Below are 26,876 nucleotides of genomic sequence, written 5' to 3' on the forward strand. Positions count from 1 at the left end.
CTGTCATACGCGTGAGTCACATTTGTAGTGCAGCACTTATATATAATAGATAGGAGATAGCTGGTTTTGTCAAGTTGATGCACTCTATTTAGCCGAGGTGTAATTGGTAATTTTTGAGTTAGTTGAATTGTCCTAGCAGGGACACAGGCTGTGTCACAGCTGTGAGGAAACAGTCAAAACCAAGAGTTCAGTTCCATGAAAACAATGCTTCCGTTCAACTCAAATTATACGTATGGTATTTCATGCCGTCAAAGCTTTCCATTTTTCAGCAGATTCTCCAAGCAAGAAACAACTGGCGCGCAAACACAAGAGAAGATGTTTTGCTTTCGATGAAAAAAAATTTATCATCCATAATGATCTTTAGCATGTGTTGATGTATTTGAAGTTACTTAGTGTGGAACTGTATAGTGATGATTACTGGGGCAAAACATACCGAATTTTGCAGTGTGCTCGTGTCCAAGTGTTAAGTAGAAGCAATATGAGAGCAAGGGGCCATGCAATTGAGAGAGAATAATAATGTGGCTTTACTAATGTACCTTAAAGGGCATTCCACTGTGTGTGGTACATCCACTTACTACTTTTTTCCTAACAATAATGTGTTTGTGTTATCTTTGGGGCTTTTCTTAAAAGTTGGACATTCTCAATTCCACTTCCACCTAACTCAGAAGAGCGTTTCTTCCAGCTGAAGTGAGATGTATTTAAGGGCCCCTCGCCAACTCTTTAATGTCATCTACTTGTTTGGCCTTGTATTACTTGCTTTTGAAGCTAGTTAATATGTTACTCTTTGCATCATGAGAATCATTTTATCGGTGTATTTTTATTTTTGCGCCCGTGTTTGTTTTAAACTCTGCATCAGCAGGGTTGGGGACCAGTACATACAGTTATTCGTTTGAGAGAATTGTATCAATCTCGTGTAATTGTGTTTTAGCTTAGATAATATTATTACTAAGAAATGATAAACCTTATTTGCTTTAATGAAACTTTGGGTAAATTTAATAAAAATTTAAATTTAAGCAAATTTTTTAATTTCTTTTTCTTATTTTTTGGGTGAAGAACATTAGAACCCAATCAACACACAAGGCGTGAGATTCTTAATGGATGTGGAGAAAGGGACACATTCACCGAAATTGGGTAAACTTTTATTGCTTGTCGAATAAAACGTTATGGGCATCACTTATCCCCTGTCACGAGATTTTGTCATGTTTCATTTGTAGCAATCAATTTTATTCAGAGATCTCAAAACTTATATTCATTTTACAAAAACAACCAACCTCGTAGCAGCAGCAGTAGGGTACACGAAATAAAAGCAGCTTTTAAGATCTAGTCGGTGAAGCATTTTCTCCAATACGATTCTTCGTACGCAAGCCTCACCTTTTTACTCTTTTTGTGCTCTCTCCCAAGGCTTTGACACCTCCTTATTTTTCTGTAGTTAAAAGTTGAAGTATAGTGTTTACATAATAATAATAATAATAATAATAATGATATAATATACTCCTGGATTAATGGGTAAGAAAGATACTATTGTGTAGTTATAAAAGGTATTGATTACACTTAGAAACTTTAGGTCTCTATTAAATAAATGAAAACAAATCGGCTAAATATCGAAAATATCCGTTTTTTCACTTTTAATTCATAAATTTTCAAAAAATTTTATTTTACCTCTTAAAATTTCAGAAATATTTTCAGAATAAAGAGGAAAAAATAATCAAATTGCCCTTAATTATTTTATAAGAAAAAAATATTTTTTATATATTTTTATTATTTTGAAAGATATTTTCGATATAAATTATAAAAAATTAACGAAATAATGATGGAACTCTGATGGGAGTGGACGAAATGCACAAACTTAAAATATTGATGGCGTAAAATATAAATTTTTTAAAATTAAAATAAAAATTAAAAAATAAATATTTATAAAAAAATTTCTATAATTTAGTCGAAATAATTAAATATGGTTCTGAAACTAAGTTAGGTGGAGAACTCTACAGTGTAAATTTACTCTTATTATGGCTCCAATGGCCCAAGGTCCCCACATTTGGTTATGACTTATGAGCAAGCAATAGTTAACAAAGCTTTGGCTTCATTGAAAAAAACATGGAAAAAGTGCTTTTGGGGCAGCTATAATAAGATACAGATTATATGCAGAAATTTTTTGGAATTTGTTCAGAATACAGGGAGACTCATCATCCATTACTGGACACCTCACAATTTCACTTAAAACCAGCTTGGGAAATATGATCAAATTAAAATTAAAGGGAGACTCTTTAATAATCCAAAATTTAAGATTAAAATGTTATCTTAATATGAAATAAAATAGCAAAATTCAAAAATTTATCACCCAATCATCTAAGTTGGTCTAAAATTAACAATATAAATTGAAGGATTAAAAAAAATCTATCTTCATAAATTATAACAGTTACTGAAAAATGCTCTGTACAGTTGTGCAAAAAAAATGATGTATAATAATGTAATATTACTGGTAAAATATATTTATGCAGCAATAAATTTTTGTATCAAATGGCCATGCACATGAAGGTGCATTTACCACCCCTAACATGTCAGCAAAATCCAGCTCACTTGGTCTCCAAGCTATCCCCTCCCCTATCTCTCTCTCTCTCTCTCTCTCTCTCTCTCTCTCTCTCACACACACACACACACACTTTATATCAAACAACCCTTTGTTTCTTTCTCTCTCTTTCCTTGATACCAACAATAAGGGGGAAAAAGGAGGCTCTTTTCTTTTCCCCTTCAAGTGATTGAGTAAAGTGAGAGAGAAAAGAGAGGATTTTGTTTACATACATGACACAAGGGAGAGGGAAACAAAAAAATAAAAATAAAAATAAGAGCTTTTGTAGTGAGAATCATGTGATCAACCTCTCCTTTCCCTTGTGAAAAAAAGAAAAGCTATACAACACACCCACACAGTTCTCTCCTTTCTCCCTCGCTCTTTGTGCTCTCTCTCTCTCTCTCTCTCTCTCTCTCTCTCTCTCTCTCTCTCTCTCTTCTTTATCTTGGGTTTTAAGCCAAAAGAGAGATGGCATCAAGCGCTTCAAGGTTCATCAAGTGTGTGACCGTTGGGGATGGAGCCGTTGGGAAAACCTGCATGCTCATCTGCTACACCAGCAACAAATTCCCAACTGTAGATTACTCCCCTTTTTTTTTAATTAAAACAAACCAATTTGGGTTTTTTCCCCCTTTTTTTTTTTAACCTTTTTTCCCTCTAATTTTAGTTGTTTTAGATTCTAAATATCTTCTGTTCTCATGTCCCATTCGTTACAATTACTGGGTTTTTCTTTTTTTGTTTACTGTTATTTAGGACTACATACCCACTGTGTTTGATAACTTCAGTGCAAATGTGGTTGTTGATGGAACCACTGTGAATTTAGGCCTCTGGGATACTGCTGGTAAATAATTTATTTTGTGCATTTCACTCAATTTATCAGGGAGTTATAAAATAGTGTACTTGTAATCCCACATTACTCCTATGGTTTGAATTTTTATTAAAAAATTTGGTGCTTAATATTTAACAGGGCAGGAGGATTATAACAGATTGAGGCCATTAAGCTACCGAGGGGCAGATGTTTTTGTGCTTGCTTTCTCCCTAGTGAGCCGCGCAAGCTACGAAAATGTCATGAAAAAGGTTTTAATATGATCACAATATAACCATGTGTTATAAATTGATTTTATAAACTATTTACCCCCTTTTTCAATGCACTTAATTAATTTTTTTTTATCATGTTACTGTTGCAGTGGATTCCTGAGCTTCAGCATTATGCCCCTGGAGTCCCTATTGTGTTGGTTGGCACTAAATTGGGTGAGTAGTGCAAAAAATTCCACATTTAAAATTGGCCCATTTCAGAGTTTCCTTCAGTTGGTTATATCTGCGTGCGAGACTATGATCTGTGTTAACTACTACTTGTTCGATTGAGCGTCTATTTTAGTTTCCGTGATAATAATTGTGTTCCATACATTGTTGACTAGAGCAATTTGAACCTGCTGATGGCTTCAGATAGTTTGTTCTATATCTTCTTATGGGAGGATTCGGTTCTTCTCTGACGATAGTAGCAGGGCAGATTGATTGGATTCGGTAGATTGATGGCGGTCTCGCCTTAGTATATAGAAATTTACTTATTGTAACTTTGTTCGTTGTACATAAAATTTAACATATATTTTGCATTTTCTTTTCATTAGTTGTTAAATGAGTGTCTACATATTTATCTTTTACAGATCTTCGTGAAGATAAGCACTATTTATTGGATCACCCCGGCATGATACCTGTTACTACTGCACAGGTATTGTACCTACTCTGTGGGAGTATTGAGGTTGCTAGAGCTTCTGTTCTTTTCATTTTATACTAATTAATGCGACACGTCAAAATAGCAGGTCCTTTTCATCCTTTCCTTTCTCTTTTTTCTCACAGGGAGAGGAGCTTCGGAGGCAAATTGGCGCTGCGTATTATATAGAGTGTAGCTCAAAAACTCAGCAGGTAAATTCAAAAGTGCTTCTTGGAGATTAGCGACCATTTGTTTTTACGGCTCAGGACACGTGACTTTATCACATTACATGTGTGTTATGTGAAACATTTGGGTCGTTGATTTAAAATATTGGTCCGTACGGCGAGATCTATTTATCGTAACCTGGGCATATATGATGGTTCGTTGTAGTCACTGAGTTTCGGATGTTTCTTTACCTGTAAGTGCACAGTTCTTGATTCTTAAGTATTTTTTTGTCAAAAACACCTGCTGCAGAATGTCAAAGCTGTGTTTGATGCTGCCATCAAGGTGGTTATCCAGCCTCCGCAAAAGCAGAAGGAAAAGAAGAAAAAGAAGCAACGACGCGGATGTTCAGTATTGTAAGCAAATAAATATCCCTTACTCGCAAAACCCCTTCTCATGAGCTTAAAAATGTTTATATTTTATTTAGCAAGCAATCAATCACTGCACATAATCGTTTCATACGATTGTAACAGCAATACGTCTACTAAATAATATCAAACTTCAGCTGTTTAGATTACTTTCGAAGGCAGAAAAAAAGGTTTGTAGATTTTTCACATCATTGTTCTAGTGTTATTTACTTTAAATTTGTGGCTTCTATGATGTCTATAGCTAAACCGAGATGTTCATGATCGTTTTTTCGCGAATGTTCTAATATTTGATTACTAACATGTCGCAACTGCAGAAACATCTTTTGTGGAAGGAGACTTGTATGTTTCAAGTGAAGCTACTCCAGAAATGTTGCTGTGGTCTTCAAAACACAATTGCTTAACCTGAAACGTGACCCAAATACTATTATACATCGAGGCTCGAGCTAGCGGTGCATTTGTTCTTAGATTATGTAAATTTCCAACTGTTGCTTCAAGAATAGATCAAACAGTTTTCCTTGTTTGTCATTTTTCTTTTCTTCTTTTTCCTTTTTTTTACTAGTCAAAGAACTGCGTGTATTAACCGGTATCGGAGTGTTCTGTGTATCATGCTATTTGCAGCTCATATTAGATATGTTTGACCTTGTTTAAGGCAATCTAATGATCACTCTTTCACCGATTGTCGACGACTTATAAAAATGGTTTCAAAATTTAAAGACGATATATGCTATGTAACATTTTAGCTTGCGGAATGCCCATTACTATTTCTATGTTCATTTTGTTTTATGAGTAAAATTATCTACATTGTCATACTTAGATGTTACATTATTAGAATCCTCACTAATTTAGAGGGATTTTGTGCATTCATTTAGTAGTTACTAATCTTTGTGATTGAAATCCATTGAATTCTTCGGAATGAAAAATGAATAAATTCTCTTTAGATTTGATTTTAAGTAGAGAGTAATTTCTCTGATGTATTTGGTGAATTGAAAACTATTTCCTATTATAGAAATAGCAACATCAAATTAAATATTTTTATTNATTCTATAGAGATGAAATAATGCTGATACAAAATAAATTCTCTTTAGATTTGATTTTAAGTAGAGAGTAATTTCTCTGATGTATTTGGTGAATTGAAAACTATTTCCTATTATAGAAATACCAACATCAAATTAAATATTTTTATTTTGTATCAGCATTATTTCATCTCTATAGAATAGAATATATCTACCCTGCATAGGAAGAAAAAATTAAAAAAAGAAGAAAAGCCAAAAAGAAAAAATCTCTAGACATTGGGGGACATTTTGGGTGGCTGTGGCATTTCCTGAAGCCAAAATCGAACTCTGCCACAACAACCGGCGAGAATCGTACCCGAAAATCGTACCCGAACCGCGGCTCACATCTCTGATCCGCAAACCCGCCATGAATCTACAAAACCCAAAACCCAACACCCCCGATTTCTCGCCCTTTCCCCTTTAACTCTCTCTCTCTCTCTCTCTCTCTCTCTCTCTCCTCTACGGCGACGGAGATGTCGCAGCCCACCGTCGTCGGCGGCGGCGGTGGCGGCGGCGCCGCCGACGCGATGGCGGAGCCCCAGGGCGGCGGAGGAGTAGGAGGGTATGCGGTGGAGCTGTACTTCGACCCGGCGCTGGAGAACCAGGTGCTCAAGGCGTGGAACGTGCTCGCCCGACGCCAAATCAGCACCCGCCTCATCGACATCTCGGCGCGCCCCCACCTCACCCTCCTCTCCTTCCCCGCATCCCCCTCCCCACCCGACCCCCTCCGCCTCCTCTCCCCGCTCCGCTCCCTCTCCTCCCGCGTCGACCCCCTACCGCTCTCCCTCTCCTCCGTCGCCTCCTTCCCCTCCCCTTCCCCCTCCGCCGATGGCGATGGCGGCGGCGGCGGCGTCCTCTTCCTCGCGCCCACCCCCACCGCCGCGCTCCTCGGCCTCCACGCCCAGCTCTGCGAGGTGCTCAAGAAGGAGGGGATCGAGGCGCCCGAGGGGTTCCGACCCGATTCGTGGGTCCCCCACTGCGCCGTGGCCGAGGACGTGCCCAGAGCCCGCATGGCCGAGGCGTTTTGTATCCTCCGCGATCTCAAGCTCCCCGTGTCGGGCTACGCCATGGACATCGGGGTCGTCGAGTTCTCCCCTGTTCGGGAGATCTTCACCTTCCCCCTCGGCGGCGAATCCTGAGGTATCTGTTTAAATTTTAAGCGAGTTTTGGGGATGTGATTGGAATCTGCTGTAAAAATTTGATCTTGCTGATGCGGAAAAATTGAACGAGTCTGACTCGCAAAGCACAACGTCGGGTCCGGTTCTTCAAGTTGCATATTTTCTTAGATAGTTGAATTGGATTCTGCTGTCAAAATTTGATCTTGGTGATGGGAAAAAATCAAATTAGTTACGAATCATGAAGTACACCTCGTGCCCTGTTCTTGAAGTTGTGTTATCTTGGGATAGTTGTCGAGTCCGAAGTAGAACGAGTTCATCTGTTCTAAAAGTCCTGTTTTTTAATGTCTTCATAGTTATATTACAGTTGCAAAATCTCATATTGACTATAGATCTTGTCTCCTTTTTCTTCATTAGTTGCTGGTAATTTCTGTGTGCATTACTTTTTTGTAACATGAGGTATTATCTGAGTTGATCCAAAAAGTGATTCATGTATACTTGCTGTGAAATTTGCATAAGAAGAGGCAAAGCAGTCTTGCTCTGAAGTTTTGAGCAGTTCAAATGTTGTTTTGAACCGCAGTCTCTGTCCTAAAAATTTAGATATGGATCTTTAATTCTAGAAAAGGCTGCTGTTAGCTTTTGAATTGAACACGTAGGACCAGTAGCTTACGAATGCATGCTTCAGATGGGTTTTAGTTGGATAAGAGGGTTTGTCATGTTTAATATGATGACTTTTAAGGACACATGCAGGTTATAGAGTTTTTGAAAAATGAGTTGATTGGATAAGTGTATAAAGGGTCATTTAAGTAGGTTGTTTCAGATGAGTCAGTTGAATAAATTAGGTTAGTTGAATAAGTAGGCAATGAGTTAACATTTGTGTTGGTAGCAAATTAGGGCTTTTGCAATTATCATCCTACGAGCTAGGGTCCAAATTCCTTTCTTTCCAGGTCATCAAAAAGTAGGCATGTTTATGATATCTGGCTTATAACCATTTTTCAATTCCTTCTAAGAAACTTCTTTGATCATTATACACTCAAGTTGCACGTTAGAAGCTCCAGAGGCACCTGCATCGAACCCTCGAAAGCATTCTGCTATCACCGCAACAAGAAGCTTCAAATGAGTGCTTCTGCTTTTGGTCATATATACATAATCATCTGTTTCTTAACTAAAAGAAGTTATATCTGTCTATAATTTACTCGCAACCATTATAAGCAATGCCATCTCTCAAGCAAGCAACATATGTTCTCTCTTTTTTAGATGCTACTCTAGAGTCTCTATAGTCTAGATATGCACATCATGCTGGGACACTTTTGTGAATTAATTTGATGATATAGTCAAGGAAAAAACTAAATTACTTGCATATTTTACTTATTTTATCGTCACTCATAGTCATTAATTTAAATTTATCCATCGCTGTCTACGCAACAGAATTGTGGTCAATTCAGGCTGAAATGTACGAGGGAAGCTCCTGAAATTAAAAAATGTGTACTCAATTGGTGATTAATTTGATTAGGTTTCGTTTTCTGGTTTGATGCTTTGACTTGCTTGATGCGCACTTTGAGAGATCTAGTTGGTAGATAATATTGTATTTATTTGATTGTGATCCAACATTGAAGCAAAACCTTGGAGTCACAGCAATTCTCATTGTAGTTACTAGATTTGCATCACACCGTATCAAGTATTATGGTGCTATACGTGCTTCGGAGAAGTTGCTAATGCATTTTCTAATGGCAGGTCTTATTTGGTTAAACATCAAACATCTATACAAGAAGAACATTGCATCAGCAAGTACTATATAGGGGAGGTGGCTTTTCTTACTTCTAATTTAACTCATTGGCCCCTGAGGTTAATGGAAGAAAGCGCGTTTTAAGAAGGCGAAGCACATCGCTCTCGGTTCCTCTGTCTACTCTCTATCTTGTTCACAGAGGCTTCTCAATTACTGGCGCATTGATCATGTCTTTTAACATTTCTTATTTTATTTTTTTTCTTTTTAACATCCATTCGAAGCAAGTGGATGTAAGTTTGTTGATCACTTTACTGCTTGTCCTCCTCATCCCCTTAATTGTAAGGTTATTTTAGTCGTTTGGCCATCAATAGGTTTTAGATTTATGTGGCCAAATCTGATTTATCGGTTATTTAGCCGTTTGATGTGGACATTACAAAGAAGTTTTTCGGCTTATTATCTTGCATCTTTGGTGTTTTCAGCAGACTCTGTTTGTTACCTTTAGTGAAGATAATAATTAACAATTAAGGTTTCACATTTCTGCAGCTACTCATGTTACAATAATATGATACAGGCAATTAAATTTCGACGGTATATTCGTGCTCTCTCAAGCAAGATAAAAGAACTTGATGCATAAAATCGCTTTTTTTTTTTAAAAAAAAAAGGTCAGATGACAATTTTCAATCGGGCCAAAGTAAGAAGGGTAAAGAATTTTGATTACTCGACCGACGAATTCTTGATAATATCCTGCAGAAGAACCTCATTCCACATATCAACAGGCCCAGGCAGGCACCAATGCAAGCAGTCATTTGCATTTCTCACCCATCTCTTGTCATAATCTGCACCAGGGTGCGCGTCAGCTCTTAGCATCATAGCCTTTGTAACATCCAAAAGCCCAAACTTTTTCCCTCCACTCTTCTCCCTCACCCTCTCAATCTCCTCATTCTGAATCTTTCTCAACTCCCACTCAATGCCATTCAAATTCAAGTCACTCTCATCCAGTGGCTTTGTCTTATTGCAGTAACCCCCACTGAACCATGACCCATTCTCAAAGTGTGGGGGTGTGTAGGTCCTCAGAAAAGTTACGAGCCCGTCGCAGTTTCCGCAAGCGCTTATACTCTCAAGTGCTTTTCGGACCACCCTTCGAACGGCGTATGGAATACCAAAATCGGTTATGTTCTTCTCCCAACAGTTGACGCAGCCTACGATCTTGTCGTCTTCGTACAGGTAGTTTATTCTGAAGAACCAATTCCCGCCGGATATGACCGCGTAGTTTAGTTCGGAGAGCTGTGAGGTCCAGTTTGTGTTGATCTTGTCTACGTGTATGTTGAATGATCCCGTTTCTGATCCGTTTACGACTCTCGGTTCTCGCTGTACGTAGAACTCAGTCCACATGACCATGAGAGTGAAATTGTGCGAGGGGAAAAACCATGTTCGGAACCTGTCGGTACGATCCTTGTATACGTCTATTGGTGTTTCTGCCTGTGAGATTCGAAGCGAGTTTTAGTTCGTAAATATGCAGAGAAAATGATTAATAGGCATCTGATTTTAGTACATAATACAATTTCAGGAATGATAAACAGAGAATATAAGAAAATGTTCATACTACAAATTTGACAAATATGGAAGTCACACTAAGATTAGATCAATATATACCTGAGATAACAGACACAGGAGAGACTCCATCTGGTTCCTAGCCAGCGAGTCGCCGATGAACGCCAGCTTCTTCCCTTGAACAATGTTCAGAAACCTCTCGGGCTCGAACCTCGGCAAATCGTACCTGTCCGGTTTCCATCTCCAGTAAAGAAAGCCCGGATGCTTCCCGTACTTCATGCAGTTCTTAAAATCCGGTATGGTCGGGCACGTCACATTGGTATAAAGCGGCCCTCGCGGTTCTGCCACCCACTTCCCCCTAGACATCTCACATTTATCCTCCACTGCACCCACAAAAACTATCTCTCAGCAAATCTTAGTGTTAAATATAATTGACTTAGTATAATCATAACAAGCAAATGTGGCAGTTACTACCATCAGAAACAGGACTCTGAGAAGTGGTTTCAGTTACAGGTGCTACACTACTGTTGCTTTGATGCACTGCTTCATAGGTTGCAGCATTAGATTCTGGCGAAGGCTTCTGCGGCGAACTCAGTGCAGTTGGCGCCAAAAGCGCTGCGAGCAGGGGGCCCTCGCTGACGGCTTCCTCGGTTGTGACAGTTAAAGTGCTCGACGAATACAAGATGGACAGAAGAAAGAGCGCGGAGAGGAGAAGCAGAAGCAGCAAGAAGGAGCCTATCTTCTTTTGCAGCACATTCCACTCCGTCGCGAACTGCAGTAATCTTGGTGTAGAGGGAGAGTGAGGGGATGCCATGTTCTGGGACATGCTAAATTGAATTCACAAAAGAAATCATATAGTAGCAGAGATGCAATTCTCTTCCTTGATTTGTTCAATTCAATACATTGTTTAGTAGGAGTTGTTGAATCAATTATGCCAGTAGTTTACCAAACCTGACCCAGATATGTTGCTGGGTGGCCAAATTAGTTCCATTTTAGCAAGAAATCACACATGTGGCTGTACATTAGTTACTAATAAGAATCTAAACCAAGTGGATTAAACTTATTTAATCGGTTCGCACCGGATTAAATGAGATGTTCCATCTCATTTGCTTTGCAATTTGTTTACCCAGAATTTGTTCAACAAAGACCAAAACAAGTGGTCGTAATCCTCCTAATTTATTTAATTATTAGCTTCTGGTTGAGGTAGGTTAGACTAAAACTCAGACATTAAGATTACGCGAGGTCAAATTAGTCAATGAAATTTTTGCAAAGCCACGGCAAGAACGCGCTAGAATATTGTTAGAGTTATAATGAAATCCTGATTAAACTAGAATAAAATTTTAAATCCGTATAATATAAATTAACTATGATTTAAATTCGTGTAAAATAAATTAACTATAAGTGATAATTAGAGAGCCATGTGGATCGTACGATTAGTACTGGGTGCAAAATAGGTGCATAGGAGAGCATAGTTAATTGCTGAATTAGTTAGAGTACATGTGCGGCTTTTGTGGCTATAGTTCTTTGCCATATTTTATGCATGGATGTATTGAAAGAGAAGAGTCTTCAGATTAAAAGATTTAATAAAAAAAATATCTAATAAATTTTTGTTTGAGAGATAGATAACATATTATCTGCTTCATTTAAAAAAAAAAAAATAAATTTAACTAAAAATATGAATCAACAAAGAATTGAACTTGATACTTTAGATACCACCAACCGTCCTTAGAGCAAGTGGCAAAGGGCTTGGTGGTTGGTAACCGGGACCTAAGTTCGAATCCTAGTTGATTCACATTTCCAGCTAATTTTATTTCTAAATGAAATAAAACGAAGCGGGTAACGTGCTACCTATCTCTCAAAAAAAAGATACTTCAGATACCAACTATCAAGGCTTTTGCCACTTGCATCAGAAACGGTCAATTTTCATAAAATATTTTTATTACTAAATTTTGATAATCGTATGAAAATGAATATCGAATTTGCAGCAATTAATATTTAAATAAACTGTAAATTTTCATTATTAATTGATGCAGGTTTAGCAATTAGTGTTGACAAGACATGAAAAATTATTTTAAACTTTTTTATTAAAGTCGTATGATTTGACCAGCAAAACTGTACAACGTAGTGCACAACACAGGGGTGTTTGGTCACCGAATTTTTTGACATTGATCACCACCCTTAAATTTCTCTTTTAAGCTTCTGTTTTGAGTCAAAAGAAAAGCAACTCAATAGTATCTCAATAAGATCTTAATTAAGTTTGCTTATTTACGGTCAATTTAATTTAACTGTAGTATTTAAAAATTTTATCTCTGTCCTCGAATATTACATTTTACTATTATTATTATTATTATTATTATTACATCAAATGGCTGTGTGATGGAACTCTTTGTTTACAATTTATTTGCTTGCAAACTTTTGATTGTTTAAACAAAAAAAAAAAAAAACATAAAAAAAATATTTGTTTCTTTGTTAGGAAAATTAAACTACGGTAATTAAGGGGGGAAAAGTAACTTATTATGTGGATTTTAATGCGCCTCCTCTATTGATCATCACAGCAATCCTTTATTACATTAGAACATTGAATCTTTTAAGTGAGTCAATTAAGGTTACTTAAACCATATAAATGAAAAAAAAAATATGGTCCAAAAAAGGTGGGGGAAACGTGAAAATAATACTGAATTTGGAGAGAAGCATTTAAATTTGGTCAACCTCCGTGGAAAACATTGATTTGATTTTTGTCAAACACGTCAAGTTTTTAATTAATCTGCATTAAAAATGATTATAAATTAATCTGGACCACAAACTATATGTGATTGCGTAAGAGATTTATACAATTATTATACTAAGAACAAATTAAAATTTTGTTAGCTTGAAAGATGTGTTGTTATTCCTAATGATTATGCTCTGAAGTTTATATATAAGAAGAGAAGAGGAATAAATAAATCAATGTGTTCATAGGAGAAATATTACGCAAAATTTTAATTTGTTCTTAGTATAATAATTGTATATTCGAACCTTTTTTTTTTTTTCCAAATAGCTTTCATATTTACTAGTTCTATTTATTAGTTGTAGGAAATTTTTTTTTAATTATTAATTTTAGATTNCTTTTTTTTTAAAATAAATTTAACTAAAAATATGAATCAACAAAAAATCGAACTTGATACTTCAGATACCACCAACCGTCGCTAGAGCAAGTGGCAAAGGACTTGGTGGTTGGTATCCGAAACCCAAGTTCGAATCCTAGTTGATTCACATTTCCAGCTAAGTTTATTTCTAAATGAAATAAAACGAAGCGGGTAATATGCTATCTATCTCTCAAAAAAGAAAAAATTACAGATACTAACTATCAAGTCCTTTGCCACTTGAGTCAGAAACGGTCAGTTTTCATAGAATATTTTTATTACTAAATTTTGATAATCGTATGAAAATGAATATCGAATTTGCAGCAATTAATATTTAAATAAACTGCAAATTTTCATTATTAATTGATGCAGTTTAGCAATAGTATTGACAAGACATGAAAAATTATTTTAAACTTTTTTATTAAAGTCATATGATTTTGACCAGCAAAACTGTACAACGTAGTGCACAACACAGGGGTGTTTGGTCACCGAATTTTTGACATTGATCACCACCCTTAAAATTCTCTTTTAAGCTTCTGTTTTGAGTCAAAAGAAAAGCAACTCAATAGTATCTCAATAAGATCTTAAGTTTGCTTATTTACGGTCAATTTAATTTAACTGTAGTATTAAAAATTTTATCTCTATCCTCGAATATTACATTTTACTATTATTATTATTATTTTAACATCAACTGGCTGTGTGATGGAACTCTTTGTTTACAATTTATTTGCTTGCAAGCTTTTGATGTTTTAAACAAAAAACAAAAGCATAAAAAAAATATATTTGTTTCTTTCGTTAGGAAAATTAAAATAGGATAGTTAAGGGGAGAAAAATAACTTATTATGTGGATTTTAATGCGCCTCCTCTATTGATCATCACAGCAATCCTTTATTACATTAGAACATTGAATCTTTTAAGTGAGTCAATTAAGGTTACTTAAACCATATAAATGAGAAAAAAATATGGTCCAAAAAAGGTGGGGGAAACGTGAAAATAATACTGAATGTGGAGAGAAGCATTTAAATTTGGTCAACCTCCGTGGAAAACATTGATTTGATTTAAGTCAAACACGTCAAGTTTTTAATTAATCTGCATAAAATAGAAAATAAATTAATCTGGACCACAAACTATATGTGATTGCGTAAGAGATTTATACAATTATTATACTAAGAACAAATTAAAATTTTGTTAGCTTGAAAGATGTGTTGTTATTCCTAATGATTATGCTCTAAAGTTTATATATAAGAAGAGAAGAGGAATAAATAAATCAATGTGTTCATAGGAGAAATATTACGCAAAATTTCTAGTAGTTTCATTTTTATATGTCATATTTTCGAACCTTTTTTTTTTCCAAATAGCTTTCATATTTACTAGTTCTATTTATTAGTTCTAGGAGATTTTTTTTAATTATTAATTTTAGATTTTATTTGAGATTAAGGATCGAGTTATTTGGGCCTCGAAATGAAGAGGATCGGCCCATGGAATCTTGACAAAACAAATTAGTCAAACTTCTTTTTCCTTCTCCAAATTACAAAAAGAAAATTAAAAAAATAAACCAAAGGGGCAAATGCATATTCATAATAAGTAATGTCAAAAAAAGAGTAAAAATGCTATTAAATTGTATTCCTTTTTTTTTTTCTGAGGAGAAATAATAGTTATATACACCTTACTTATAAGGGTAGATCTTACTATCATAAAATTCTTTTAGATTTTTAATATTAAAAAAAAAAGATATGAGACTAGTGAAAGTTATTAGCTTTTTGATTAAAAGTATAAAATTAAGAGCCCGGCTGCTGTACTGTCGGTAGCGCGGAGGCCTCTATATTACAAAATTATTTTTAATGATACGACTTTCAAATTGATGACCGGCTCGTAAGACTTGATCTACACTATTGAAAATATTTAAAAACTAAATTTTATAATTTTTTGATATTATTTATCTATCAAAAGAATAGATTAAAAATAAATGATTGAAAATAAAAATTTCATAAAAAATAATGATAAAATATTTGAATTTAAGATCAGAGATATTGATCTTACTGTAAATAGTAAAAAAAAAAGTCTATAAAAAGTTTAGCAATAACNATTTAAAAACTAAATTTTATAATTTTTCGATATTATTTATCTATCAAAAGAATAATTTAAAAATGAATGATTGAAAATAAAAATTTCATAAAAAATAATGATAAAATATTTGAATTTAAGATCAGAGATATTGATTTTACTGTAAATAGTAAAAAAAAAAGTCTATAAAAATTTTATCAATAACGTATCACACCGACCATTAAAATTGTCAATTTTGAGACATTTTAATCACTAGTCAGATAATGTCATAAAATTATAAAATTAAGTTTTCAAATACTTTCGATAGTATAAATCAAATCCAACGAAACCGATCGTTGATTTAAAAATTATATTATTTAAAATAACTTAGTGATATGAAAATTTTCATGCTACTGATAGTATAGAAATCTTTTATGCAGTAAGTCAAGAGATGTATTTTAGCCGGGATCAAATGATGGTGGCCACCAAAGATCCCACTCCAATTAAGTTATTTTGACTCGGCCAATATTTTGTTTTAATTTTTCTTGTGGTGGATGTTTTCTACCTATTTCGCTTTTAATCATATAATAATCAGGTACAAATTTTAAACAAAAAAATATATTTTCTTTTAAAAAAAAACAAGGCAGGTATATGTTCCTTTCGCACGGCTCATTTGATTGTGATGAGCTGGATACAACCTGGATTCCACATGTTTGTAGATCCGTGAGTCCGTATATATTATATTATATTTTATATTATAAGAATTATTACTTAAACATGGCCTACCACGTTATCTATTGATTGGATCAACTGTAGCTCACCATGTACAAATATATTTATTAAGTTTTTCCTTACTATATTTTATACGTTTTCTAACCACTAAATAGTGATGATGGTTAGAAGATGAGAATTGTTTGGGTTTAACCCAACTCCAGCTGCAGTAATTCGAGTTGTTGATATTGTTTATGAGCTTTTGTATCATTTTAGGAATGGTTTCTTGTCCATATTATTAGTTACTTTAGATAATTTTTAAAAGGATACAAACTCTTATCAGTTCTAAAAGAGCCAAAAAAAGGGTAAAAAATAAATGAGAAGAGAAAGATAAAGAGGGTGTAAAATTTATGTTTCATAGTATTACCTAATATTATTAGGTGGGATTTTAACAAACTTATAGATGAAGTTTTGTGATCTAATAAAGTTATTTTAAAGTAAAAAGTACGAGATAAAAAACAAAGTCACGAGAGCGGGGCACTCGGAGACCGTACACTTATTTTCCTTTTAAAATAAAACAGAGAAAGGACAAAGGACACAAAACTCCAGTAAGAAATCAAAACTTAATAATTAATTAAAGCCACTTTTGCGAGCATTATTACTACTTTATTTTTCTAAAATATTAATTATATATATAAATTAATACATAAACAAAATTTTGTTGCCATTGTCAATAAGTTTGTAACACACTTGAAGCTCTGTTTTCACACTCAACTGAAAAAGTGTAACCGACAGTGAGTGACAAAAGATTCGGTGGTCGGCATCCGAGACGAAAATTTGAATCTTAATTGATTCACATTTCAGTTAAATTTATTTTTTTAAAAAACTGAAAAAATATAATACTTGGAAATAAAAAATTTCTTTCCTACCACCAGTTATAAAGATTGATAACTGACACACGAAGTCTCAAGCAAACGAAAGGATCCTATATTCTTATGGAAAAAGAAACTTAAAAACAAAACTGATCCCTGTAATTTAAGAGAAAAAAAAAATCTAATTAATGAGACTCAATGAAGTAAAATTTAACTATCAACCAATGAATCCAGTAACAAACTTGTAACACATCTCTCAAAACAAACAAACAAACAAACAAACAAACTTGTAACACTATCTACTGCTTGCATTAGCATTACCTATTTACCTTCCCCTCATCATCAGCTGCAGCAAAATCTCATTGAACGTGTCGACCGGCCCGGGCAAGCACCAATGCACGCAGTCATTCTGCACCCTCATCTCCTCCCCCTCTCCCCCTCCCCCTCCGCCCGCGAACGGATTCGCATACATGTACGGCCCGGGGTGCCCGTCCGGCCGCATCATCGCCAATTTCGTCACGTCCAGCGCCTCGAACCTCACCCCCCCATCGCCTGCTGCTGCTGCTGCTGCCGCTACTTCTTCCAGCACTATCCTCCGCATCTCGTTATCCATGTACTGCATCACCTTCTCCCCCTCCCTGTACGGATCCTTCTTCGGGCACGCCCCCGCCTTGTCCCACTCCCCCTCGAAGTGCGCCGGCGAGAACGTCGTCGCCGCCACCACCTTCTCCTTCTCTGCGTCCACGACCTCCCGAAGAGCCCTCCGAATCGCCTTCCGGAACACGTCGAAGAACCCGGTGTCGGTGTGGTTGAGCTCGGGGCAGTAGTGGCACCCCACGATCTCGTCGTTTTCGCGGTATATCCCCGGGAGCAGGAACCAGTGCCCGACGGAGAGGACGACCGCGTCCGTCCGACCCAAACTCGACGTCCACCGCTCGTCGAACGCGTCCAGGAACACCCTGTTGTGGCGCACGCCCCTCGCCTCCTGCTTTTCCATCGCCTTCACCAGGAACGGCGACCAGAAGATCGACACCGTCGCGTTGTGCGCCGGGAAGACCCATCGCCGGAACTTGCTGCTGCTGTCGCCGTCGCCGTCGCCTTCGCCGTCGCCGTCGCTGCTGTTGCTGCTGCTGCTGCCTCGGTAGACGAGGTCGGGAGGCTCCGACGTGGCGAGGAGGCAGAGGAGGGACTCGGCCTGGTTGCGGGCCATCGAGTCGCCGACGAACGCCACGTGCTTGTTGCGGATCAGGCGGAGGAACGACGAAGGGTCGAAGGCCGGCAGGTCGCACTGCGCCGGCTGCCACCGCCAGCGGAGGTAGCCGGTGTCGGGCCGGCCGTGCGCCATGCAGTTCTGCCCGTCCTTGATGGTGCTGCAGCTCGTCCCGTTGTAGAGCGGCCCGCGCGGCTCGAACACCCACCGCCCGTCCGAATAGTCGCACCGCTGCCCTCCATGCTCCACTACTACTACTCTACCACCGCCTGCTGATTAAAATTACTCGTTCCTTAGATGACCATATATTCCCATTATTAAAAAAAAAAAGAAAAAAANACTCTACCACCGCCTGCTGATTAAAATTACTCGTTCCTTAGATGACCATATATTCCCATTAGTAAAAAAAAAAAGAAAAAAAGAAGTATTACGTACCTTGAGAGGAAGGGGGGGAGGGGGGGACGGTGTTGTTGGGGTGAGGTGGAGGGGAATGGCATGTGGAGAGAGAGAAGAGGAAGTAATGGAGGAGAGCTAAGGGGATGAGAGCGTAGAGAAAATAAGTAACGATCCTTTTTATGTTGAGAAAATGGTGGCGATGGTGCTGGATTGTTGTGCCCATGAGAGATCAAAGAGAGATAGAGGTCGATGAGTGTGGTTTCTTTCTCGGTGATGTTGTTTTTTTGTGGTAGAGGTGAAGTAATTTAGAGAGAGAGAGAGAAGGGGTAGAGAAGAGTCAAAGGAAAGAAAATACCGGGCCAATTAAGCCTTCATAAATGCTGTGACATGATGTTATCTTTATAGCTAGCTACCATGGTGCTGCTTCTGACTTTATAATTGAATATATACGCATATTGATCGAGTCATGAAATATGATATTTTAATACTATATTGCATATATGTTAGGATTTTATTTGTGCTTCGTTGAACGAGGATATGTATATATACATATACACACACAATAATATTTGATAATTAGATATTTATACTACAACTACAAGAAAAGAAGATCCTTGCACGAGGATGCTGTCTTTGTTCCCTACTCGCAGTGGTGGAAAGGAGTGGTCTGGTGTCATGACGTGTTTAAATACGGTATTTCCTACGAAATTGGTGATGGAAGAAACATCAGGCTCTGGACGGACATCTGAATTGGAAAAACACCGCTGAGTACTGTGTTCCCACTTATATTCTCATCTATTAGGAACAAGGATGTTCCTGTATCCCAATGCTGGAACTCACACGGATAGAGATGGCGCTTCATCTGCAGAGGTTTCGTGGCTTCTGCCTCCTCGGAAAATAGGAGACAGCTGGCACTGCTAAAGGACCGACTAATCCATTACAACCCAAACATCGGATCTGATTCACTCAAATGGAGGTGGACCTCACACCAAAAGTTTACTGTCAACTTCCTTTATAAATTCATCACTTACGCATGACGAACTGACCTGACCAATCAACACCTATGGAAACTGAAGATTCATGTCAAAATCAAAATCTTCGTCTGATTGCTACTCCGCAAGAGGTTGCTCACAGCCGACAAATTAATCAATCGAGGGACCCAATTGGAACCTTACTACGTCTTCTGTGCACTTTCCTTGGAAAGTTGCGACCACCTCTTCTGCAATTGCATTTTCGCCCGATTTCTTCTTCTCCGACTAGCTGAGACACCCAACAACGTTTCGGGCGAGGACGTCTGAGGTCTTTGGAACTCAACTTCACAAAATCCCCAATGCCACTATAAGAGTTAAAGGTTTATCCAAGCTAGCGGCTACTTGGTGGGTTGTTTGGACCGAGCGAAACAGCTTTGTCTTCTCTTCGAATCTTCCCAACGTCATTAGAGCCTCGGACGGAGCATTAACCCTGTCTAACTCTTGGATCTCGCTCCTGTAATCCGTCAACTTGCGTTCTTCTCTCCCCTCTATCTCCTTCTGATCTTTTTCCTTTATTGTTTTATTTTTTTTACTTTCATTTCATTTACCTTCCTTTTTGATTTTTGCCAAGAAAGCCTAAGCTACTTCCACCTTGTACGCTTAGTTCATCTCTCTTATTGAATGAAGCAAGTAACATGCTAACTTTCTCTCTCAAAAAAAAATATTTGATAATATTTGATAGCTCTCAATGAATATCATATGATATATAATGTTTATCCCTTGGTATTTTTTTGTTTGGTGTTAGATTTAGTTGAATCTAGTTATAATATTAGACAACTCTTTATACACCAAATGACCCAAAATACGTATATATATATCCTACATGATTTTTGAGTTCAAACATAAATTTGAACTAAATCTAGCAATAATATAATTTCTCCATTTTTACCCGATGATATATAAGAATATTTTTTATATACTTGGGATTTTTTTTTATTTTTTTTACTGAAGTTAGATTTGAACTTTATCAAACAGAAAAACAAAATATTTTTAAAAATCATTTATCTTAAAAAATTATTCTGACAACAGTCAAAAGACTGAGTAGGGGCTCAATTTGATAATAGGTGGCAATGGAATTATATATAAAAAAAATTATATATAATTTGATGGGTTAAAAGAAATGTTTTTTTAGTTAGTTGGCTTATAATATATTGACAATTTATTTAAAAAATTTTAGAAGCAAAAAAAAATTATTCTCAATTTTTTTACCAAATAAATATTTGGAATTAAATGATCGTAAGTAATTTAATGTCCATTTCCACACCTTTTTACATACATTACTTTATTTTAAAAAATAAAAGACAAACACACTATCAAATGAAGCTAAACTTAAAACTTTTTTACAAAATTCATAGTCGTTTGAAACTAATTTCACATAAATTCTATACATTAAAAAAAAAAAAACTTTGCTCCACAACTTCTCAGATAAAAATAAATAAAAGATCTAGAGAAAAATTAGTGTGCCATCAATAATAAATAAATAATATTTATTATTATCAATTTATATCTCCCTGATGTTTTAAAGTTTTATAAAATATATGTGAAAAAATAATTAATTAATAAAGAATTAACTAATAAGTTATGCTGAAAATATAAAGTAAATAGGATTTGAAGTTAATTAAATTAAAATTTCATTAAATTTTTTGACCATGCAAAATTTATGTACTATTGACAGTAATATTAATGAAATATAATAATAATAATAATAATAATAATAATAATAATAATAATAATAATAATAATCACAATAAAATTCACTTAGGGCCCGTTTGTTTTGATATAAGTGGAGTGATGGAACTCAAGTTTCATCACTTCTGTTATTTATTTTAGTGTAAGTGAAAAATATAATATAACTCAAGTTACGTTAGAGCTCCACTTCACCTACTCTCGACTTCCTCCTCTAAAGTGCTGAACTCGATTTCCACCACACACAACCTCCTCTAAAAAATTAACTAAACAGTAAAACCTAAACTCTACTTCCTTTATGATGGATTAGAATTACCTTATTTATAATAAATTAGGATTACCTTTAAATAATAATAAAAAATTTAATTATATAATAGGTTAAATTTTATAGTGGTAAATTTACTAGTACATTTAGGAGATAATAGGATCCACTTACTTATATCAAAACAAACAACGGAACTTAAAAAATTAATTTTACAAACACCAAGTTATATCAAAATAAATAGAAAAAATAAATGAATTTAACTTTCAGACTATATGAATTACATCAAAATAAATAACAAAAAAATAATCACACTTCAGAAAAACTCAAACACCACTGCACTTAAGTTGGATCTGCAGATTCGTCAATCGAAACGCCCCCTTAACCGTCGAGCGCGGAGGAAGGAGCGGCACTAGTAGCAGAATCGACGGCGGCGATGGACGGGACCAACGGCGAGGATTTGGCGGTGGGATGCTTCCTCTCCCTGCGGACGACGCTCGGCGACGAGGTCGAGGGCCAAATCATCACCTTCGATCGCCTCTCCAACATCCTCGTCATCCATATCCTTCCCCTCTACGAACCCTAATCCCGGCTCTCCTTGGCGATTTTTTTGCTGTGGTTCGATTCGATTTTTCCTTTTTTTTTTTTTTTTTTTGGTTGTGTGCTCCTTAATGGCTCAGATCACAAGAGGGCGCTTCGAACGCGGGGTCCCGGCGCAGTGTGCGGCTCATCAAGGCCAACTACATCAGGGATTTCACGGTTCTAGGGCGCGGAGACGACCCGCTCGATCCCAAGAAGTGCTTCGTCGATCTCGGCGGGATCCAGGCGAGGGAGGCGGCGGCGCTGAGGTTTTGATCTTTTTTCGATCATTTGTAAAGATTTGGGTTTTGTTTTTTGGTTTAATTTGTCCGGATTGATCAATTTGGAATATACGGAGCCGAAATTAGAAAGCAGGAATAAGCTTGTTCTTTGGTTTCTCTTCGATAAACTAGGTAAAAAGAATGGATTTCGATTTAAGTTGATGCGGTAATTAAATTAGGAGGTGTTTGCGTGTGTTTTATTCAGGATATAGATAAAAAAAGGAATTTTTATGATAATTAACGAAGTCTACTATGTTTGTTTTGCCATTTTTTGTTGAATTTTTTCTCTTTTGATTGTTGTAATTCGTGTACCTAAATGTATATGATTTGTCGCGTAGACAAGCAGAGATTGATGCCGAGAGGATTGGGGTGGGGGTCACTGCGGAGGCTCAGAGCATTTTTGATGCATTGTCCAAGACGTAAGTACCTTTCGCTTCCTAATATGATTCTTCTTCAATAGATATTTATGCAAGAATAGATACAATATGATACCTGGTAATCATGCTTCTCCTTGTTCGGGCAATTGCACAACTTTGGTGCCTATGCTAATTTGCTGAGGATCAGCATTGCCTTGTCCAGAGCTTTCCATAAGTGCTATATGACGCTTTTTTGTCAAAATCTCCATCGTAGCTTCTTGTGGCAGCAGAAGTAGAAATCTCAAATTGGATGTTATGCTTTTTGGGTCTCAAAACCTCATTTAGGCCTCCTGCCATGCCAAAAGCTCCTTCTTCTCAGAATAGAGAAGTTGTTCCAAAAATTAGATCAAACGGGTACCAAAAACTCAGCTTGCTGCGGTTAGCGGACAATTTAAAACCTATCTTCTCCACTGTACAGAATTTGTTAGGGTTTATTGTGATAACCGGACAGTCGCGCAAACTGGCTTCCTGTTTTATTGACAAGTTTGAATTAAACTACCCTTGTTTGTCTTAGCGCTTACCATAAGCTCGCTGATGTTATGGTGTTGAACATAGGTGCATGTTAGCAGTACAACTGTCATCATGTGCCAGCTATATATTGTAAACTGTAGTTTTGAGGAACCAACATGTTTCAAGCTCTATGGTTTAGTTTCTCTATTAAGGCCATAGTTTAACGACAGCTATGTATACTTTGATTAGTAAATTTGATTGCATCAGATTATATCTGTATCCGAGCGGCAGAATTAGATAGTAAAATTCATGACACTGAAAGCTTTAGAGAAAATCCTGGTTGGTTGTTCATGTTTCCCTTAATTCATATGGGTTGTTATGACTAGTTACAGAAGTAGAACAAATTCAGGGAGTTATTTCTGACATCTAAGAAGTGAAATTCTTCCACCTTCATTTTCTTTGTTCAATAACTAGTTCCTGGCAATAACTTCTGATGAGTAGAGAAAGGAAAGGGGCTGTCTGGCAGGAGAAATTCAAGAGATAGGGGCATTTTGTTTTATCTTTTCTTCTCCTCTTTACAAAACACTTGAGATGTAACTAGTGAAAAGTGACATCATTCAAATAAGCTCATGCAAAATTTCTGCTGTCCACCATACTTTGTAAGTTCATATTCATCTCGACTTCTCCTGTTCACGACTTAGAAAGAATCCTGTCTTCCTTATGCCAGTTTTAGGTATCTCAATAGCCATCCGCAAATCGAGATGTTGAATCTTGAATGCTGTACTTGCCCATGCCTCATAGTTGATGAAGCCGGATGTTGTCACATTCTTTTTTATGCAAGTATTGGGGAATGAAGCAATTCTATTATTTATGAACAGATACTAACCACATCAATTTTTAGCTCTTCCTTTATGTAACCTGTCTTTCAATCAGGACGTCAGCTCCCTGAACCGGGCTCATCTTTTCAGTATGGTCTTTATTAGAGCTGGTTCATCGAGTTTAACTGCAGTAATTGAGCTAAAGTTTTCTACCTGCCTTTTGGCCTTTTCGGGTCGAGCCTCTTCTTTCCGGAATTAGCCATCATTCTTAGTTCAGATCTACTGCTGTCAACTTTTTTTACTTAAAACTAGCCTTAAAAATTTGTTCAACAATGAATGCTTCTCATATTTGGTTTAGACAATTCGCGGCAGCATATTTTGATCACCTTTACATGGAGCAAAATGCTTTGTGCTCGACTTCCGACTTCTCAATTCAGTGGTGAATTTTATATTGGAACCTTACCATCCATCTCTTATGCCTCCTTTTCTTATGATATCATTTAGGGCCCGTTTGGCCTAGCTTTTGAAAAAGTGATTTCCTGAAAAAGTGATTTTGGTTTGGAGAAGTGATTTTGGTTAAAAGCTGTAGAGCATTTGGCTGAGTTTAGATAAAAGCGATTTTTCAGAAGTGATTTTGAAAAGCTGTTTAGCAAAATTTTTTTAATGTTTGCATAAATTACTATTTTTATTAAATTTTATTTTAAAATAACTTAAAATTTAAATTTAAATTTAAATTTGAATTAAAATTAAAAAGTGATTTTGAAAAGCTGTTTAGCAAAATTTTTTTGATGTTTGCATAAATTACTATTTTTATTAAATTTTATTTTAAAATAACTTAAAATTTAAATTTAAATTTAAATTTGAATTAAAATTAAAATTCTTAAATTTCGAAATTGTACAAAATTTAAAATTTGATATTTTAATTTAAAAAATAATTTAAAATTTAAAAATTTAAAAATTTCAATATTTAAATTTTAAAATTTTAAAATTTTAAAAATTTAAAATTTAAAATTTTAAAAATTTGAAATTTATAATTTGAAGATTAAAAATTATAATTTAAAATTTAAAAATTTTAAATTTTTACATTTAAATTTTAAAATCTAAAATGTCAAATTTTAAATTTTATCTTAAATTTGAAATTTGAAATTTGAAATTTGAAATTTTAAAATCTAAAATTTGAGATTTGAAATTTAAAATTTAAAGTTTGAAATCTATTTTTTAAATTTTAAAATTAATTTAAAAGTTAAAATTTAAAAATTCAAATATGAATCTGAAAATTTAAATTAAATATTGAATTTAAAATTAAAATAAAAATTTAAAGTTTGAGTCTAAAATTAGAATCAGATTTCAAGAGGCACATTTTTTCTGCTTCCGTTTCTGGGACCTTCAAAATCAGTTTTCTCATTCTAAGAAGCAGAATCAAAGTTTAGAAATGAGGTTGTCAAACGTTCTATTAAGCCGAAATTCACTTTTCAACCTAAAAGCTCTTTTTAAAAGCTAGGCCAAACACCCCCTTAGTCAGAACCCGCTTTTGAATGAAGTTTTTTCCCTAACGAGTTCTGGCTAATCTACTTTATGTGGAGCTGCCATGCTTGATTTTATCGCGCAGAGATCACAATTTCTGCAACTTCATTTATTTATAATAATACAGTTTTCAGAACAATATCAGACTTACGAGGTTATCAAAATACTAGTTACATGAAGATCATAGCAATTCGGTATATTTTTTTTAGGTTAATATATTTCTGTAGCTCTTATTAGCCCAAGCTTATCTGCATTGTTGCGTCCAGAGTTCATTATATGAAGCATTACTGCATATCTTATTTCGTAATCTTTCGTAATTGATGAATGATAAACTCCTTCCCGAAGATCAGTCTAAATTTGATCAGACTGCACTTTCAAAATTTTCTCATCACAATTGCAGCTTTATATAATTTACTCTTACGGTTCTATTTATGACTTCCTGAAAAGTTAAGACAAAATTAACACCCCTTGATCAATCAGGCTTCCAGTTAAGTGGGACAAGACCGATATAGTTGTGATGAACACGGTGCGAGTCTGCAGCCCATACCTCCCCGAAAATGTTAGTGGCGGAGCACCGGCCGCCAGTGATCGGGTCAGGAAAGTGGTAAGGCCTCGAAGCTAAGTTTTGAAATACCAAACCCTCTATTTGATTCATATGCAGCTAATGCAATTCCATTCTCTGTACCTCTCTCTCTCTGCAGCTTGACTTTGAGAGGAAAAGGTTGCAAGCTCGCGCTCCTGGCCATATCTGATCATATTTCAGTGGCATTTAGCTTGTCGCCATAAATCTCCGCAAACTGTTGAACTTTATACTCATTGATAGGTTCTTTCTAGTGCTGGGATTATAACCTAACTATGGGTAGTTTTGTATAATAATAATATTATAATTTTATTATTACTGCACCCTCGGGTGACTTGGTCCAAAGAACTCTCTTTTTCTTTTTGTTTCTTTTTATATTTCTACCGGCAGCAACTGTTATGTGTTCAGGTTGTTTCTTGCACCTATTTATTCACGTTTTCTTGATAAGATGCAGTGCATCCTTACATCTATTTAGGATTTTTTTTGCATTTAGTACTCTGACAAATTTTTATTTTAAAAATAATTCCGCCAAATTTTAATTTGCAAAATTGCCCTACTCTTGCCACGCATGCGCCTCATGGGCCTAG

General features: G+C 35.8%; 5 protein-coding genes across 6 annotated transcripts; 3 read left to right on the top strand and 2 right to left on the bottom strand.

Annotated features, from left to right (window-relative positions):
* Positions 2,633–5,577, top strand: LOC109711553 (rac-like GTP-binding protein 3). The gene is made up of 8 exons (XM_020234671.1): positions 2,633–3,139; positions 3,317–3,404; positions 3,531–3,640; positions 3,751–3,814; positions 4,228–4,292; positions 4,421–4,486; positions 4,749–4,852; positions 5,179–5,577. Exons 1-8 carry the CDS (start codon positions 3,035–3,037, stop codon positions 5,216–5,218), a joined length of 642 nt encoding a protein of 213 aa, XP_020090260.1. The 5' UTR covers positions 2,633–3,034; the 3' UTR covers positions 5,219–5,577.
* Positions 6,160–9,220, top strand: LOC109711552. Its single transcript, XM_020234670.1, has 2 exons — positions 6,160–7,056; positions 8,766–9,220. The coding sequence occupies exon 1, from the start codon at positions 6,390–6,392 to the stop codon at positions 7,053–7,055; it is 666 nt and encodes a 221-aa protein (XP_020090259.1). The 5' UTR covers positions 6,160–6,389; the 3' UTR covers position 7,056; positions 8,766–9,220.
* LOC109711551 (protein ALTERED XYLOGLUCAN 4-like) lies at positions 9,272–11,341 on the bottom strand. The gene is made up of 3 exons (XM_020234669.1): positions 10,783–11,341; positions 10,411–10,691; positions 9,272–10,236 (listed from the first exon to the last, which is right to left on the bottom strand). The coding sequence occupies exons 1-3, from the start codon at positions 11,132–11,134 to the stop codon at positions 9,472–9,474; spliced, it is 1,398 nt and encodes a 465-aa protein (XP_020090258.1). The 5' UTR covers positions 11,135–11,341; the 3' UTR covers positions 9,272–9,471.
* On the bottom strand, positions 17,239–19,008 carry LOC109711274 (protein ALTERED XYLOGLUCAN 4-like). 2 transcript variants are annotated; one of them, XM_020234233.1, is made up of 2 exons: positions 18,702–19,008; positions 17,239–18,535 (listed from the first exon to the last, which is right to left on the bottom strand). In XM_020234233.1, the coding sequence occupies exons 1-2, from the start codon at positions 18,883–18,885 to the stop codon at positions 17,382–17,384; spliced, it is 1,338 nt and encodes a 445-aa protein (XP_020089822.1). In that variant the 5' UTR covers positions 18,886–19,008; the 3' UTR covers positions 17,239–17,381. The 2 variants fall into 2 exon arrangements, with proteins under 2 accessions (XP_020089822.1, XP_020089820.1); XM_020234231.1 differs by having other exon boundaries at positions 17,239–18,538.
* Positions 22,020–26,664, top strand: LOC109711202. Its single transcript, XM_020234130.1, has 5 exons — positions 22,020–22,201; positions 22,327–22,489; positions 22,840–22,920; positions 26,190–26,313; positions 26,411–26,664. Exons 1-5 carry the CDS (start codon positions 22,078–22,080, stop codon positions 26,459–26,461), a joined length of 543 nt encoding a protein of 180 aa, XP_020089719.1. The 5' UTR covers positions 22,020–22,077; the 3' UTR covers positions 26,462–26,664.

Source organism: Ananas comosus, linkage group 6 (assembly GCF_001540865.1).
Source record: "Ananas comosus cultivar F153 linkage group 6, ASM154086v1, whole genome shotgun sequence".
Classification (NCBI taxonomy): Eukaryota; Viridiplantae; Streptophyta; class Magnoliopsida; order Poales; family Bromeliaceae; genus Ananas; species Ananas comosus.